This window comes from Pongo pygmaeus, chromosome 8 (genome assembly GCF_028885625.2).
Source record: "Pongo pygmaeus isolate AG05252 chromosome 8, NHGRI_mPonPyg2-v2.0_pri, whole genome shotgun sequence".
NCBI lineage: Eukaryota > Metazoa > Chordata > Mammalia > Primates > Hominidae > Pongo > Pongo pygmaeus.
Genome location: NC_072381.2, coordinates 123,707,079 through 123,720,675, shown reverse-complemented (window position 1 = coordinate 123,720,675; position 13,597 = coordinate 123,707,079). Strand labels below are relative to the sequence as shown.

General features: G+C 38.2%; 1 protein-coding gene across 1 annotated transcript in view; it reads left to right on the top strand.

Moving 5' to 3' along the window:
- The first annotated feature begins 923 nt into the window (after nucleotides 1-923).
- Nucleotides 924-13,597, top strand: part of FAM204A (family with sequence similarity 204 member A) — a 32,858-nt gene continuing 20,184 nt past the window's right edge. Inside the window, exons 1-5 of the mRNA XM_054437108.2 lie at nucleotides 924-1,193; nucleotides 7,046-7,287; nucleotides 7,828-7,915; nucleotides 8,043-8,073; nucleotides 8,256-8,358. Of these exons, the coding sequence (XP_054293083.1) occupies nucleotides 1,133-1,193; nucleotides 7,046-7,287; nucleotides 7,828-7,915; nucleotides 8,043-8,073; nucleotides 8,256-8,358 (525 nt within the window). The 5' untranslated portion in view covers nucleotides 924-1,132. The remainder of the gene's footprint in view (nucleotides 1,194-7,045; nucleotides 7,288-7,827; nucleotides 7,916-8,042; nucleotides 8,074-8,255; nucleotides 8,359-13,597) is intronic.

Sequence of the window (13,597 nt, the reverse complement as noted above, 5' to 3'; positions counted from 1 at the left end):
CCGCAGGGAATACCTTCCAAGACTCCCCGGTAGATGCCTGAATCCTGGAATAATGGCGAACCCCACATAGAGTTTTTCAATCTGATAACCAAGATGGCTACTAAGTGACTAAGAACCTGGTAGCCTACCAGCATGCATGGACAAAGCGATGATTCACACTGCAGATTTCATCAGGATACCCAGAATGGGCTTGCAATGAAACACTTGAATTGCTTATTTCTGGAATTTTTTACTTAATGTGTTTGGACCTTGGTTGACCCCAGGTAACTGAAATCAGGCTAAGAGAAGCCACAGATGAGGGAAGCCTACTGTATTTTCTTTTCTTTTCTTTTTTTGAAACAGGGTCTGGTTCTGTTGCCCAGCCTTTTCCTATATAATCATCACAAAATTAGCAAATAGGTACACTTAATGTTATTCTTATTATAAAACAGTATTTCGGAAAATGCAAATATTTCTAAAATAGCCCTATTCCTATCCCTATCACATGGGATATTTTATCCTCTTTGCAGTGCTTTTCTCTCTCTCTTTTTTTTCCCTTATTTTCTATGTTCCCCAAGCACCCTCTTCACGGCATAACACAGTGCCTGCCACAAATAAGAAAAAAAGAAGTTCGGTAAACTTTTGGTCCAGTCAGTGAAGCACCTTGGACCCCATCACCAGATGATAAAGCGCCACGAGAGCAAGAGTCTGCCTGTTTTCTGCTAACCAGAGATTAGCATGATGCCTGGTACAAAGTAGGCGCCCAATAAATAGGTGAAGAAAGAAAAAAAATTTTTAAAAAAAGGAAGAGAGTGAGGGGAAAGGATGAATGAATGAAGACGTTTGCAGAAGGGCCTAGAAAGAAAGCACTCTGCAAGATTCTCCCTGCTGGTGGCATCAACTCTAAGTTCAAGGTCTATGTCAGCCCTTTCGTCGCCCAGACGCATTGGCCTACAGCAGGGAATGAAGAAAGAACAAAGTCTTTAAAAATGTTCGGAAGAAAGAGAAAACGGCAAGATAAAAGAGAGAAAATAAGGAAAGAAAAGAACCACTTCCTTCGGGCGGACTAAAAAGGGAAGCCCCAGAAGGCCAGTTGCTAAGGCGACCCTAGGGTCAGAACGGCCCCAGCCCATTGGCTGAGACGCAGGAGCCAATGAGAAGGCGCGATGTTGACGGGGTCCTAAGATGGCTGCCGGGCGACCGCTTCCTGACAGGTGAGTACGGCTTATGGAGGGTTGGTTACCCGCCGGCTCGGGCTCCGGCATGATGAGTCTGGGAGGGCCTCTTGTGGGCAGCCGAGGGAGGCGGCATGGGCGGCCTCATAGCTCCTCGGCCGAGCCTCCCGGAGCAGGCTAGAAAAGCCCCCGGCCCGGGGCCGCGGAAGCGACGGCGGGGCCGCCCTCAGCCTTCCTCGGAAGGGGCGTCGCAGCGGCCTCCCCAGCCTGTTATGGGGAGGGGGTTCTCCGTCCCACCCCGGTCAAAGTGAGAGGGGATTGAGGAGGCTGTCGATAGGGAAAACAGGCTCATGTTTACAGTTGCTGTATCCCGGAAAACAGCTCCAGTTAATGGGACTGCCAGCAGGCTAGACATCCTTCGCCGGAATCTGCAGCGCTTAGTTCTGTGCCCGGGAGGGGCTTCTCCCTGTTTTGGGATTGGAGTGTGGCATTGCCGCCAGAAAGCCTGCAGAATTCCGGGTTGTGCAGCCAAGCAGGAACGGTGTACCTTTCTAGACCCATCCTCTTGCAATCTTGGACTCTGTAAGTATTCTCACAGCGGAATCGACTTAAAATGAGCGTTGAACTGTTAACTTGGTTTATTGTCTTTCCATGCAGGATCTTGGGTCTGGGAAAATGTTTTCCAAGCCTCAAGTAAACGAACACTCTCTTTGATTAAAACAGTTGAATACATGCAAAATCTTGCTAAATAAGTAGTTTTTCTGGATTCGCTCTCAGGCCTGTAATTCAGTTGTCCTTTCTATATACCTTTTTTGAAAAAAGGAACACATTCATTTCATAAAAGTAAATAGGATATTTACGTTAATGTTGATGTTAACATGCTTGAAAATAGTAACTATTTTTAAGTCACAGACTCTGATTATGATGTAAATTACAATCTTCAGATTGTTAAATAATTGTGGTGGTTTATAATTAGTATACAAGTGAAGTTAATTTTAGATCAGACGAAGTTCAGTCTTCTGGAATTATTTCTAATCAAATACAAAATATGGAAATAAGACAGCCTTATACGATGAAAATGGAATTTAAATTATGGAATAGAGACGGAAAACATTTACTCATCGAGCTGCTCAAATATATCTTTTGGGTTTTGATTATAAGCGGCTGCCTGGTTGTCCAGAAAATACGACATTATTACTCAAACCTCTGACTGTGACTTTCACTTTGATGTATGCAACTTAGTATAGCATCTTACATAGCTTTCTGTACTCAAAAAGTACAGAAAAAAATTCTTAACCAAATTTAACAAGTCTGTAATTACAGGCTAAGATCATTCTCAGACCCAGTCACAAATCCTTGTCCCCGCTTACAACTCTGCTCTGTAAAATTCATAATCTAAAGCCATGGGGCTATTTTTGTAAAACAAATGGATCAGAATGCATTAGGCAAGTCAGTTAGCCCATCTGTAAACTGGGGGCGGGGCGGGTAGGGGAGGGGCGTATTATAGGTAGTAATTCCTAGTGGAAGGGTTGTTGTGAAGATTAATGGAAAACCAAGGCCTGCCACACTGTTTGTATGCCATGTGCAGCAATGACTTGCTTTGTTTCCCCTTTCTGGTTCTAGTGTTTCCTGTTGTAACTAGGGTTCCTTCCCCTTCTCAGTGTCCTGAAGTGTAGAGTCTCTCTGAAAACATCCTCTTGGCTGAGTTGCTAGGTAGAGGAGAGAAACCTTATCTACTGGGATACTGGGCTCTAATCAGGATTGCAGTGCTAGAGAGAATGAAGTGATACATCCAGGAGTGAGGTGACTCTGGGCATTTAGGGCACTTATAATATCAAAATCATAAAGAGACATTTTAGAGCTGTAAGACATCTCAGAGATCATTTGCTCAAACCTTTATTTTATAGCTTAAGAATGGAGGCCCAGACAAATGCAGTGGCTTTCTCCTAATTATGTTGCTCAGGACTAGAAACCATTTTCCAACTTTGGAGACTTTTTCCCCCTGTAACCAGTGCACAATCTAGAACGGTTTTTATTATAATTTGATTTCTCCCTGGCTGCTATATTTTGAAAGATTGTGTCTACTAAACCTTATTTATGAATGTTTTTTTCTGATAAAAATCAGACCTATAACTACCAGTGAACCTCTGATTAACACGTGGTGAAAAATAGTGCTTCACTAAATTTGTCTTTTCCTGTAATGGTGAATGGTACAGTCTTACTGAGGGGAAAAATAAAATAGTTTGGGCTTTTTGAAATTAGCTTAGAGACTCCTGTTACTATATTCATACTTAGATTAGGAGCCACTGAACTGTACCCTGTTTTTGATTCATTGTTATCTGACCAAGTATGCTAAATCATGACGATGGGGGGTTTTCAAGGGCAACCAACCAAACAAACAAAAAACCCTAGTTATTCAGACTAGGACAGTATATAAACATTTTCAGTTCCTGGCAAATTGTGTTAGCCCGGGACTAAAGACGTGTTCTGCATAGTACACACAGAATGTCTTTGAGGATAATTGTGGGATGGAATAAATCTTAACTCTAGAGGTGGAGGGTGTGTAAAATGAAGAAGGTGGTATTCAAAACCATAGAGAGAAAAAGGATTCTGAGTCATTTACATTTTCCTTGGGGCTAAAATGATTAAATTGAAAATTATTTGGGTTGCAGGGTAAAAAAATGAAAGCTTATGAATTAATACATTGGCTGTTATATGGACTTGGCTATAATCTATACTAAAAAAATTTAAGTTTCTGTTTCTCTGATATTCCACGTTTCTTGAGACAGGCTGAGTGAATTTTCACAGTTAAAGGGTAACTTGGGATTATCTGCCTTAAAATAAAGAAATACGCTCTGAAAGGCATAAGTAAGAGACACTTATAGAGAATCATCCTCTACAGCAGCCAAAACAAGAATAACAGGAGGCCTAACATGGTGCCAGTTGGAAACTTTATGAATGACAAGTATATGCTATGAATAGAAAGACTGTTTTGAAACATGAGTCTAAAGCAAAAGTCACTAAGCAGCCACTCCATATTGGCTGATCTGTAATTGGGCTGCTGCTCACACGGGCAACTCCATTTTGCAGGCTGCACAGTGAGTGGCAGCAGTTATCCGTGTTTATCAGTGACTGCTCAGTCGCCCTTGTATTTGTTTTTTTGAGAGTCACAGGAAAATGGAACATGACTAAAGGTTTTAAAGAGTGGAGTTCAAAACCTACCTGATTTGAATTTTGCCTGGATTTAGAGGTGGATTCCACTTTTTTCAAACTATTTTAATTTTTTTTCCTTTGGGTACACTCAAGAAATTATCATACCAGGCAGATGCCACACTGAGGACAATTTTTAATGCCACATCAGCAGGAGCTAAAAATATATAATTTTGAGAAAATTTAAAAAGCCATAAAAAATGCCTAACTACTTGAAGGTTGATTAGCAACAACAACAACAGCAAAAAGCATTCCTTCTTCAGGGCAACTGAGACTGCTCCCCAGAGGGAAGCATGTTTGGGTGCCCAGAGCATAGACTATCACCCTGCAGAGATGCTAAAACAATGGTTTAGTAGGAAACCTGTGCCACTGCCCATTGGAGAGGCATACACGTTTCATGAGCAGTCACATCTAAAGTCCAGGTCAAGGAATACTTGGCTCAACAATTGAACAGAAACTTGCTATGTGTATAGCTGTCATTTCGTGAGGCTAGGGATTTTTGCCTGTTTATATACTTCTGTCCCCAGGGTCTTGAAGAGTGTCTGGCACATAAGTGGGCATGTAAAATATTTTATGGACAGGAAGGGAAAGAGTTATTTCTAACATAGACTCCAATGATGCTAAGAAATCCAAACCTGAAATTTGTTACTGTTTTAAGTCCTTAAATGATAATAAGCCTAAAGGTATATTATATGGCGGTGGCCAAGTCATACTGGAACTTATTACTGCTTCCTTCCCCTTGCTCTCAGAACAGGAGAAATCTTTTTTATTAATAGCATGACACCTGTTTTTCAATATTGGCATATTTTACATGATGTCTTTTGTGCTATTGGAGTATTTCAAGAGTACTGCTGTCCCAACTTTAAAAATCCACAGACAGGTTTAGGGATAGATCTGGGTTTTATGGGGCCTGGAGCTTATATAACTTCGGGTCTCTTCCTTTAAAAAAAGAAATGCAAATTCTGAATAGAAAACTAGGTACAGTGCTTTGGAAGGACCTGTGCAGATGAGGAATCTTGGAGCTTAAGGTTACCATTATCTTCCTGGTAATTTGCCCTCATTTTATTCCTCCATTCAGAAAACCAAACACTAACATTTGTTATAGACATTTCACATCAGATTGTGACTATCAAGGAAGCAAATGATTGCATCAGTTGCTAAATGAGTGCACCACAATTACTAGAAACTTCAAAACTGTCTTATGAACCCTGTCACTCAAATAGAAATGATAAAAATGTAATACATGGCCACAGAAATAATAATAGCAAAGAGAACTTAACATTTATTGAGCCCCTAGGACCTCCTAAACACTGTGTTGAGGGGCTTATCTCATTTAATCCTCAGAATAGCCCTATAAGCAGTATAATTATCCCTGCATTACAGATAAAGAAATTGAGGGTCAGAGATGTCAAATGATTTCCTCATACTACTAGTAGTGGCAGAGTTAAGATTCTAGTTGGAGCAGTTAGATGCCAGAGTCCTTCCTCATAAAAAGCCAACAGAATATTTGGTGAGGATATTTCAGAGAGCCAGCAACTGAAGAGGCTGGACCAAAGCCACAAAAAGTAAGATCTGATTCTTTGGACCTGGAAGGAGGTCTTTAAAAGATAACAGAAATCTGTTATCGCAAAATCCCTGATGTGTTTGTCTCAGAGAGAATGGTGGTTTCTCTTGTTTGTTTGTTTGTTAACTAGGTTAATCACAATATAGGACAGAAAACTGCAAAACAAATTTCTGTCCTTCCATTTTATTCCTTCATATTGATAGTAAATCATGAGCAGTACAACCAGCTTCTCTATTTTAAGCATCTTTTGAAGGAACTGGTTTTGGCTCAATATATGTGCTAAAATAGACTGTGCCATGGAGATCAATAGTGAATATGTACTTGAGTATTATACTTTTAGCAAATGATAACAATTCTGCTATTTTAAGTCATTTTATTAAACTTAATGGTTCTCTCTACTAATGGACTGTATAGCTAATGCTAAATATTATCTTGAACTTGACCATTAGTTTCCCAAATATAGTATTGTTACTTTAAAAAGCTGTACATTTTTGTTAAATTGTTAGGATTCTATTTCATTTAATATTATTTTAGCGAACAGTATTAAACTAAAAAGTAGGATATCCTTTTTACTACGATACCTTCCTCCAACTACTTACGTAGCTTAAAAATTTTCCTTTAGTTATTTTCCTGCTCCTTAGACTAGATGCCCTCTGAAAGCTTTGTCCATTAAATATAGGTGAAACATGCAGTTTTATTCTCTAATTTGGCATAACTTCAAATATGGTATTTTAATCCTAAATTGCTTGCAAAGTATGTTGTTAGGTTTTTAACATTCTTGAGCAATGCTTTACTGAATTTCATGTTTTTTTAGACCAAACTACTCATATATTAGAGAATCAAGGCTCTATTTTCTTTACCTGTAGGTGTATGTTGTAACAAACTTGTTTAAACAGCTTTTAAACTTCTAAACTTTTTTTTTTTACTTACACAAGTGAAGATTTTAATTATTTTATAGCAGGTTCATTCTATGCCATTTTAGATTTAAAAAAAAAAGTTTAGATGGACTGTTCCCAAACCATTGTTATAATTATTAGGCACCTGGAATGTCTTCTAACGGTCTTAAAATTATTTCTATGGTTATTCTACATGTGTAAATTAATCTTTTTCCTCATAGAAGAAAAGATGTGGAGTGGGCTGCTACCTCCTGACCTAAATGAAAGTGATGCTGAGTCAGACTCGGAACATGAAGCTACGTTGGAGAACTCTGGACTTAACTTACAGGAAGATAAAGAGGATGAGAGCATCAGACAAACAGAAATCATAGATTTCTCAATAGATGAACCAAAAACTGAAACAGAGTCAAATGTAAATGCCTATGAAGAGTGTCCTTCTGGAATTCCCATAGATATGTGGAATGTAGGTTTTCTCTGAAATGCTCTTGCTACAGCCTGTGCGTGTGCACATGCCTCTGTGTGTCTCTGCCCTGGTCAGAATGTGCATGTATTCTTGGGACTTAACAGGGAGGGAGATGGACTCAGAATGCTTTTACTGTTCTCTGAGGCATCGGCCACTTAGATACTTGCTTTTATTTTGTTTTGTTTTTCACAGAAAGACGAAGCGGGGAAAAAATAACCCAAACCACTATGTAGGATTAGCTGTTTGCCTAGCGTGGTACATGAGAAGTTTCTGTCTTTATTTTATCTTTTATTTATCTTTTTTGTTATCTACATGAGCTTCACTCTCAAATTATCAAATGACTTATTTCAAAACAAGTGAATATCAAAACTCAGGTTGTGAGTCTCAGAGAATAGAGCATCTCAAGAACTGACTACCATCATTAAATTGGTATCTTTATACACGCTGAAATATAATTGTTTTATTACTTCATTATTTTTTAAATGCATGTTTTTTCTGGAAAGTATATTTGCTTCTCAGTATTTTTTTTCTTTTACATAGAAATTTCAAGAATTGCATAAAAAACATTCTGAACAGAAAAGCACAACCTCAAGATTCAGAGGGAAAAGAAGAAAACGCTCCAGAAAAGGTGTTTTGTTTTAATTCAGGTTGTTAGTCATGCTAATGCTAAGTTGTGACTGAGTTTAACCATTTTTTAAAAATATGGTTTTGAAATTACTGAAGTTAGGTATTGACACTTTGTGAATTCTTTTCAGATAAATTGAAGAATGAAAAAGAATTTCATAGGTAGGTAGAATTTAAAATAGTTATCTATTTTAGGCCATTGTAGAAATTGTTGAACTAATTGTTTCTGATAGTAATCAAACATAGGAACTAGTAATTGTAGTATAATTGTAGTAACTGATTAAAAACAGTGAAAGTAAAGACAGTATATATTGTATAAAACAAAACTTGCTATCTTCTTTTAGTGAACCGTCATCCTCAAATGAAACCCAGTGGAAAGAGCTTACTCAGTATTTTGGAGTCAATGATAGATTTGACCCACCTGTTAAAAGGAAAAAAGTTGAGAAGGTAATATCTTTGTTATTGCATCTTATACCAGCTAGTGGGATACGTTTGTGATTAGCCTTGCCTAAAGCACTTGTCCTCATTAATTCATTCAGTTAAAAAGTTAAGATGCCTACTGCGTACCAAAAAGGGTGCTAGATAAGTAAATATATAGTTACAAATTATTAAAAAACTTAAGAGAAAGAACAGGTTGTTGTGAAAACATTAAAATGGGGGCTTCACTTTAGCATGGATGGTCAGGGAAAGCCTTTCATAGAAGGTGCCAAGTCACTGAGACCTGAAGGATGGAAAATACTGTCTATATAAAGAATGCTAGCGCAGAGGCATGGGTAAAGATCCTAGGGAAGAGTCGTCCTGGGACATTCCAGTAACCGTAGGAAGGCCAGCCTGGCTGGAATGGGGTCAGCGAGGATGAGGGTAACCCACTATATGATTATAGAGGCAGGCAGTCAGTGACCAAATTGTGTAGGACCTCAAAGGGCTTAGTAAAGAAATGGGTTTTATTCACAATGCAGTTGAGAGTCATAAAGGCTTTTAAGTCAAGGGAATGACATGACCTATGTTAAAAAGATTCGTATGACTGTTACCTAGTGAACTGATTGTGAGGCAGCAAAAATAGATGAGAGCAGAACAGTTAAGAGACTTCTAGGCATAAGATGATGATGGATTGAACCAGAATGGTTCTGCTGAAGAAGGAAAAAAGTGGATGGATTTGAGCCATATTGTAGAAGTAAAATTGATGATATTTGCCTCTGGATTGCTTGTGATAGGGAGGGTTTGGGGCATATGGAAGGAGAGAGAATCATTCAAAGCTTTGGCTTAAGCAGTGGTGTGAATAGTGATGTTACGAAGAGAAATTTGGGGAAGGGAAAGGATTGAGAGTGGGACCTAGCCAAAGTTCAGTTTGGGACTTGAGTGTTATTGGAAAGCAGGAGCAGAGTTGATGGTTGGTATAATGACCTTGAGATGCACATTTGTAGTTGTCAGTCTCTAGACATACTAATACTTAGAGGCTTGTGTGAATGAGTAACTCACTTATTCACACAGGGAAATGTTGGAGCATGAAAATCAAGTGCTGAGTGGTAGAGCTGGAGGCGCAGGGGGTGAGTTGAAGCCCAAGTATATTGTATCCTGTGTGTAATAGACAGATGCCTCTTTCATGGATCATTGCTGTAGACTATTGTGTGTACCTAGAGACCTTTGTCATTTTCTGATCCATCTGTATTTCTTCTAAAGTATCTCTGATTTTAAATCCATCATTGCATGGTACTGTGTCATTGAGGTGCACACATTAAGGAACTGTCAAAACAGAATTTTGCGTGTAATTTATATTCATCCATATAAATTACATCTGGCTAAGGAAGTTATGGTGGTTTTCTAAGCAAGGAGCCTGAGCTGGCTAGGCTTCTATCTGTCTAGGATTTTTCCTGCATTTAATATTCCACAAATAAACACAAGCATAAGAGGAAAGGAAGGACTTAGTGAAGCCAGATTCTTGCATGTTTCATGTTCTCTTGGTAGTTCAGTATAATTGCATGCCAGCAGGTTCCCACTCATTCTTTGGTTTGGGATCGTTGGTTTAAATGGTACTCCTTTGGCTGTCCTCCTAAAGTTTCTACTGCAAATCCAACAGAGTAAATAAACTTTAAAGAATGTCCACATTGGAGATGCTGAGATAAAAACTAAATAAATGTAAGTCCAGCACATAGTAGCGACTGCTCATGAAATCTAGAGATGATTATGAAAATTTGTGATGTAGTTAGAACAAAACTAGCATGAATTTCCATCCACTATTTTGTTTCTCTGGAGCAGAGGCTGATCTGTTACCATATCTGAGAGAACCTTTTTATTTTGTATTCACTCAACCCTCTAGGATGGTAAAACAAAACAAACTTCTTAATATGTGTCTATTGTGCAGTCTTTTTTTTTTCCTCCCTTTTTTCTTTTTTGGAACACTGCCAAGCTGAAACTGTTGCTCAACCAAGAATGTCTGTTTACAGCACGGCTGTCACCTGCCTCTCAGACAATGCAGTGGCTTGTATTTTTTAAACATAATCTTCCTAATATCCAAAGCTGTTTTAAAGTGTTCTTTGTATTAAATACAGCTATAATTGTGTTTCTGGCAGCAGTTCTGGGACTTACTAGTAATTCTGTAATCATAACATAATTATTTTGAATCTGTGGGAATTTCTTTAGAATAAATTTCACTCATTAATTTCACTATAAATGTCTCAAGTATTCTTTGGTTGAATCAGTTTGATTAGTCAGCAGTCATTATTGAACTAGTTTTATGTATACCTAATGGATACTTTTTGGTATCCATTAGGATACCAAACCAGAGGTACTTTATTAAATGTTAGAGTAATTGTACAATGTCTTTGATGAATTTTTCAAGTTTTTTATGAGAGGAAACTGCTATTGTATAGTGTAGCTTTTTCGAACTTGTTTTTTTTTGTTTGTTTTTAGCAGAGTGCTTTTTCCAAACAGACTCTTACATGGTTCTCCAATACATAGATCAGTTAAAAGGCTGGCTTCCTTGAGTTGGTGGAGGGAGGGGCATAGGGATGTAGAGGGAGGGGCATAGGGATGTGGAGGGAGGAGGTATAGGAGAGGGAGGTTTAGGGGTGTGGTGAGAGAGGTATGGGGAGTGTTGTAGTGGTACCATGAAGATCCCCTGGTATCAGTTGCAAACCATTGCCTCTCGGTTCCTATGTGATTTCTGTGGGGTAGGTTGATAGGTCCAGTGTTATTCTCATAGTACAGATAAAGAAACTGAAGCTCAGCATAATTTGCCTAAGAAAACAAACCAGGTGAGAAGTGAAATGAGACTTTAAACCCAAGTCATTTGGTTCCAAATCTAGATTTTTTCTGAACCTGGTTTTTATTTACCTGACTCATATGATTTTTTTTTTTTTTTTTTTGAAACAGAGTCTTGCTCTTTTGCCCAGGCTGGAATGCATTGGTGCAGTCTCAGCTCACTGCATCCTCCACTTCCCAGGTTCAAACAATTCTTCTACCTCAGCTTCCTGTAGCTGGGACTAGAGGTGTGCGTCATCACGCCCAGCTAATTTTTGTATTTTTAGTAGAGATGGGGATTCACCATATTGGCCAGGCTGGTCTCGAACTCCTGACCTTGTGATCCGCCTGCCTTGGCCTCCCAAAGTGCTGGAATTATAGGCATGAACCATCGCACCCAGCCGACTCAAGTGATTTTAAGTGGGTATGATTATATATATATATATATAAAGTTAACAAAATTATGAATAAATATATGATTTACATTTATGTATGAAAGTACGTCTTCCGCCCCTCCACTGCCTTTCTTTATGAAGAGATTGCCTCATTTTTTCCTAGATATTTAGGTTCAGTAATGCAAACTTCATTGGATAATTCATTTGTGTTAAGCTTTAAAAATTGAATATATTAACTGAATAAATATTTAATAGCAGAATTCTCATATAAATATATTGTGGTATAGTTTGACTTTACAAGCTTTGACCACATATAAAAGATATTCTACATATGCACATATAGATGTTAGCCCACAATGTTAAACCAAGTACCCATACATTTCTGAGATATTTGTAGTCCTATCTTCTTGACATCTATAGTATAACTTTTATTAATTGGCAATTGTTGCCTCGTGGGTTAGATACTTCGTTTAGATAAATTTTTCACCTGTGTCCAAATTGCCATTCCTAGGTTTGTCTGTGTTGAGATGTATCATAAATTATGTTATGATTCTAGCCAAAAGGCAACTTAGAAGCACACCAAGGCGCTGCAGGCTATCAGTAGCTCCTCTGTGCCTCCTGCCACTCCTATAGTGTGGAAGACATTCTAGATAAGTCAAATAAAGGCTACTCTTGAGTCCAGCTTAAAACTTTTCAAAAAGCCTTAATACTCAGACTCTATTTCATGAGACTACTTACTGACAAAGCGGAATGCTTGGGTCTTGTACTTGGGTCTGAGCTTGAAGAAGTATGATGCAGTCTGTAGCCTTATAGAGATAAGCCTTCTCTTTTGCAATAATGGTATCCTGATATTTAAGTTTAATAATAGGAGCACCTTATTATTTATTGAATGACTACTATATTCTAAAAACATGGCTAGGTATTCTGTATATATGTTCTTTGACTCATCATAATCTTGCAGAGAATGTGGTTTTATTCTTATTTTATTGCATGTGAGATAACTGCAACCCACAGAGGTTTAGAAACTCACTCAGGGTTGCTTAGTTCATAAGTGGAGGAGCTAGTCTGAACCTAGATCTGACCCTGCCAGCTGTGCTCTTTGTGAGCTGCTGTGAACTTACAGTCTTTAAGGAGATGGGAATGTTTTACTAAGTGTTTTGAGTGTATTTGGAATATTAATAAGCTCTTATGGAAACAAAGTTTGAGTGTACATGGAACCAGGAGTTTTTCAGAGCTATAAGAGGCTATTACATTTTATTTAAATAAATTGTCAGAAAGAGAAAAGGGCTAAAAACAAAGTTGAAAATGTGATAGAAACCTAGAATTTTTATTTCTAGGAGGGTTACTCATTCAAGCCAGTCTTCTCATTATCTTTGAGGAAACAGAGGCTTATGAGTCAAGTATGTCATTTACCCAGAGCTTTGACCACATCTCCTGTCTTCTAGTCCTGTGCTCTTTCCACTGTAATATGCTATTACCTTTAGATTCTGATCTGAATGGCTGGGGGAATGGACAGGCATAAGAATGGAAGCTGTTAGTGAGCAGGTTGCTGAGTTGAAAGGTTGGAGCAGGTCTAGTTTGATTGCTTCCCTGCGTGAGATGGGGTAAGTTCTGAGTTGAGGTATCAGGCTATGCAAGAATTTGTAGTGCAAGGAAACTTGTAGTTTGATATTAATGTTTTGTACAAATACATTTTGACACATACAAATATATGTCAGTGACATTTGAGTCGATGCCTAATATTCTGCACAGGAAAGTGAGGCCGTATTTAAATTTTTTAAAGAAAATAACTATTTTCAGTATAAATTAAATAAAGTTCTAGGTGCAGGTACTATTTTAAGCTCTGGGAGCCCAAGATGGAGAAGATACTCTCCATGCCCTTGAGGAATGTATATATTCTATTACCAGGATAGATGTATATAGAAATGAGTACAATACATGTACCTTTTTTTAACCATAGGGGCATTATTACTTCAATATTACAGTTGTGAATTCTCTTGGAAGCTTCTCAGAGTAGTTGGTATGTAATAAATGTTCCCAGTTTGAGTGGG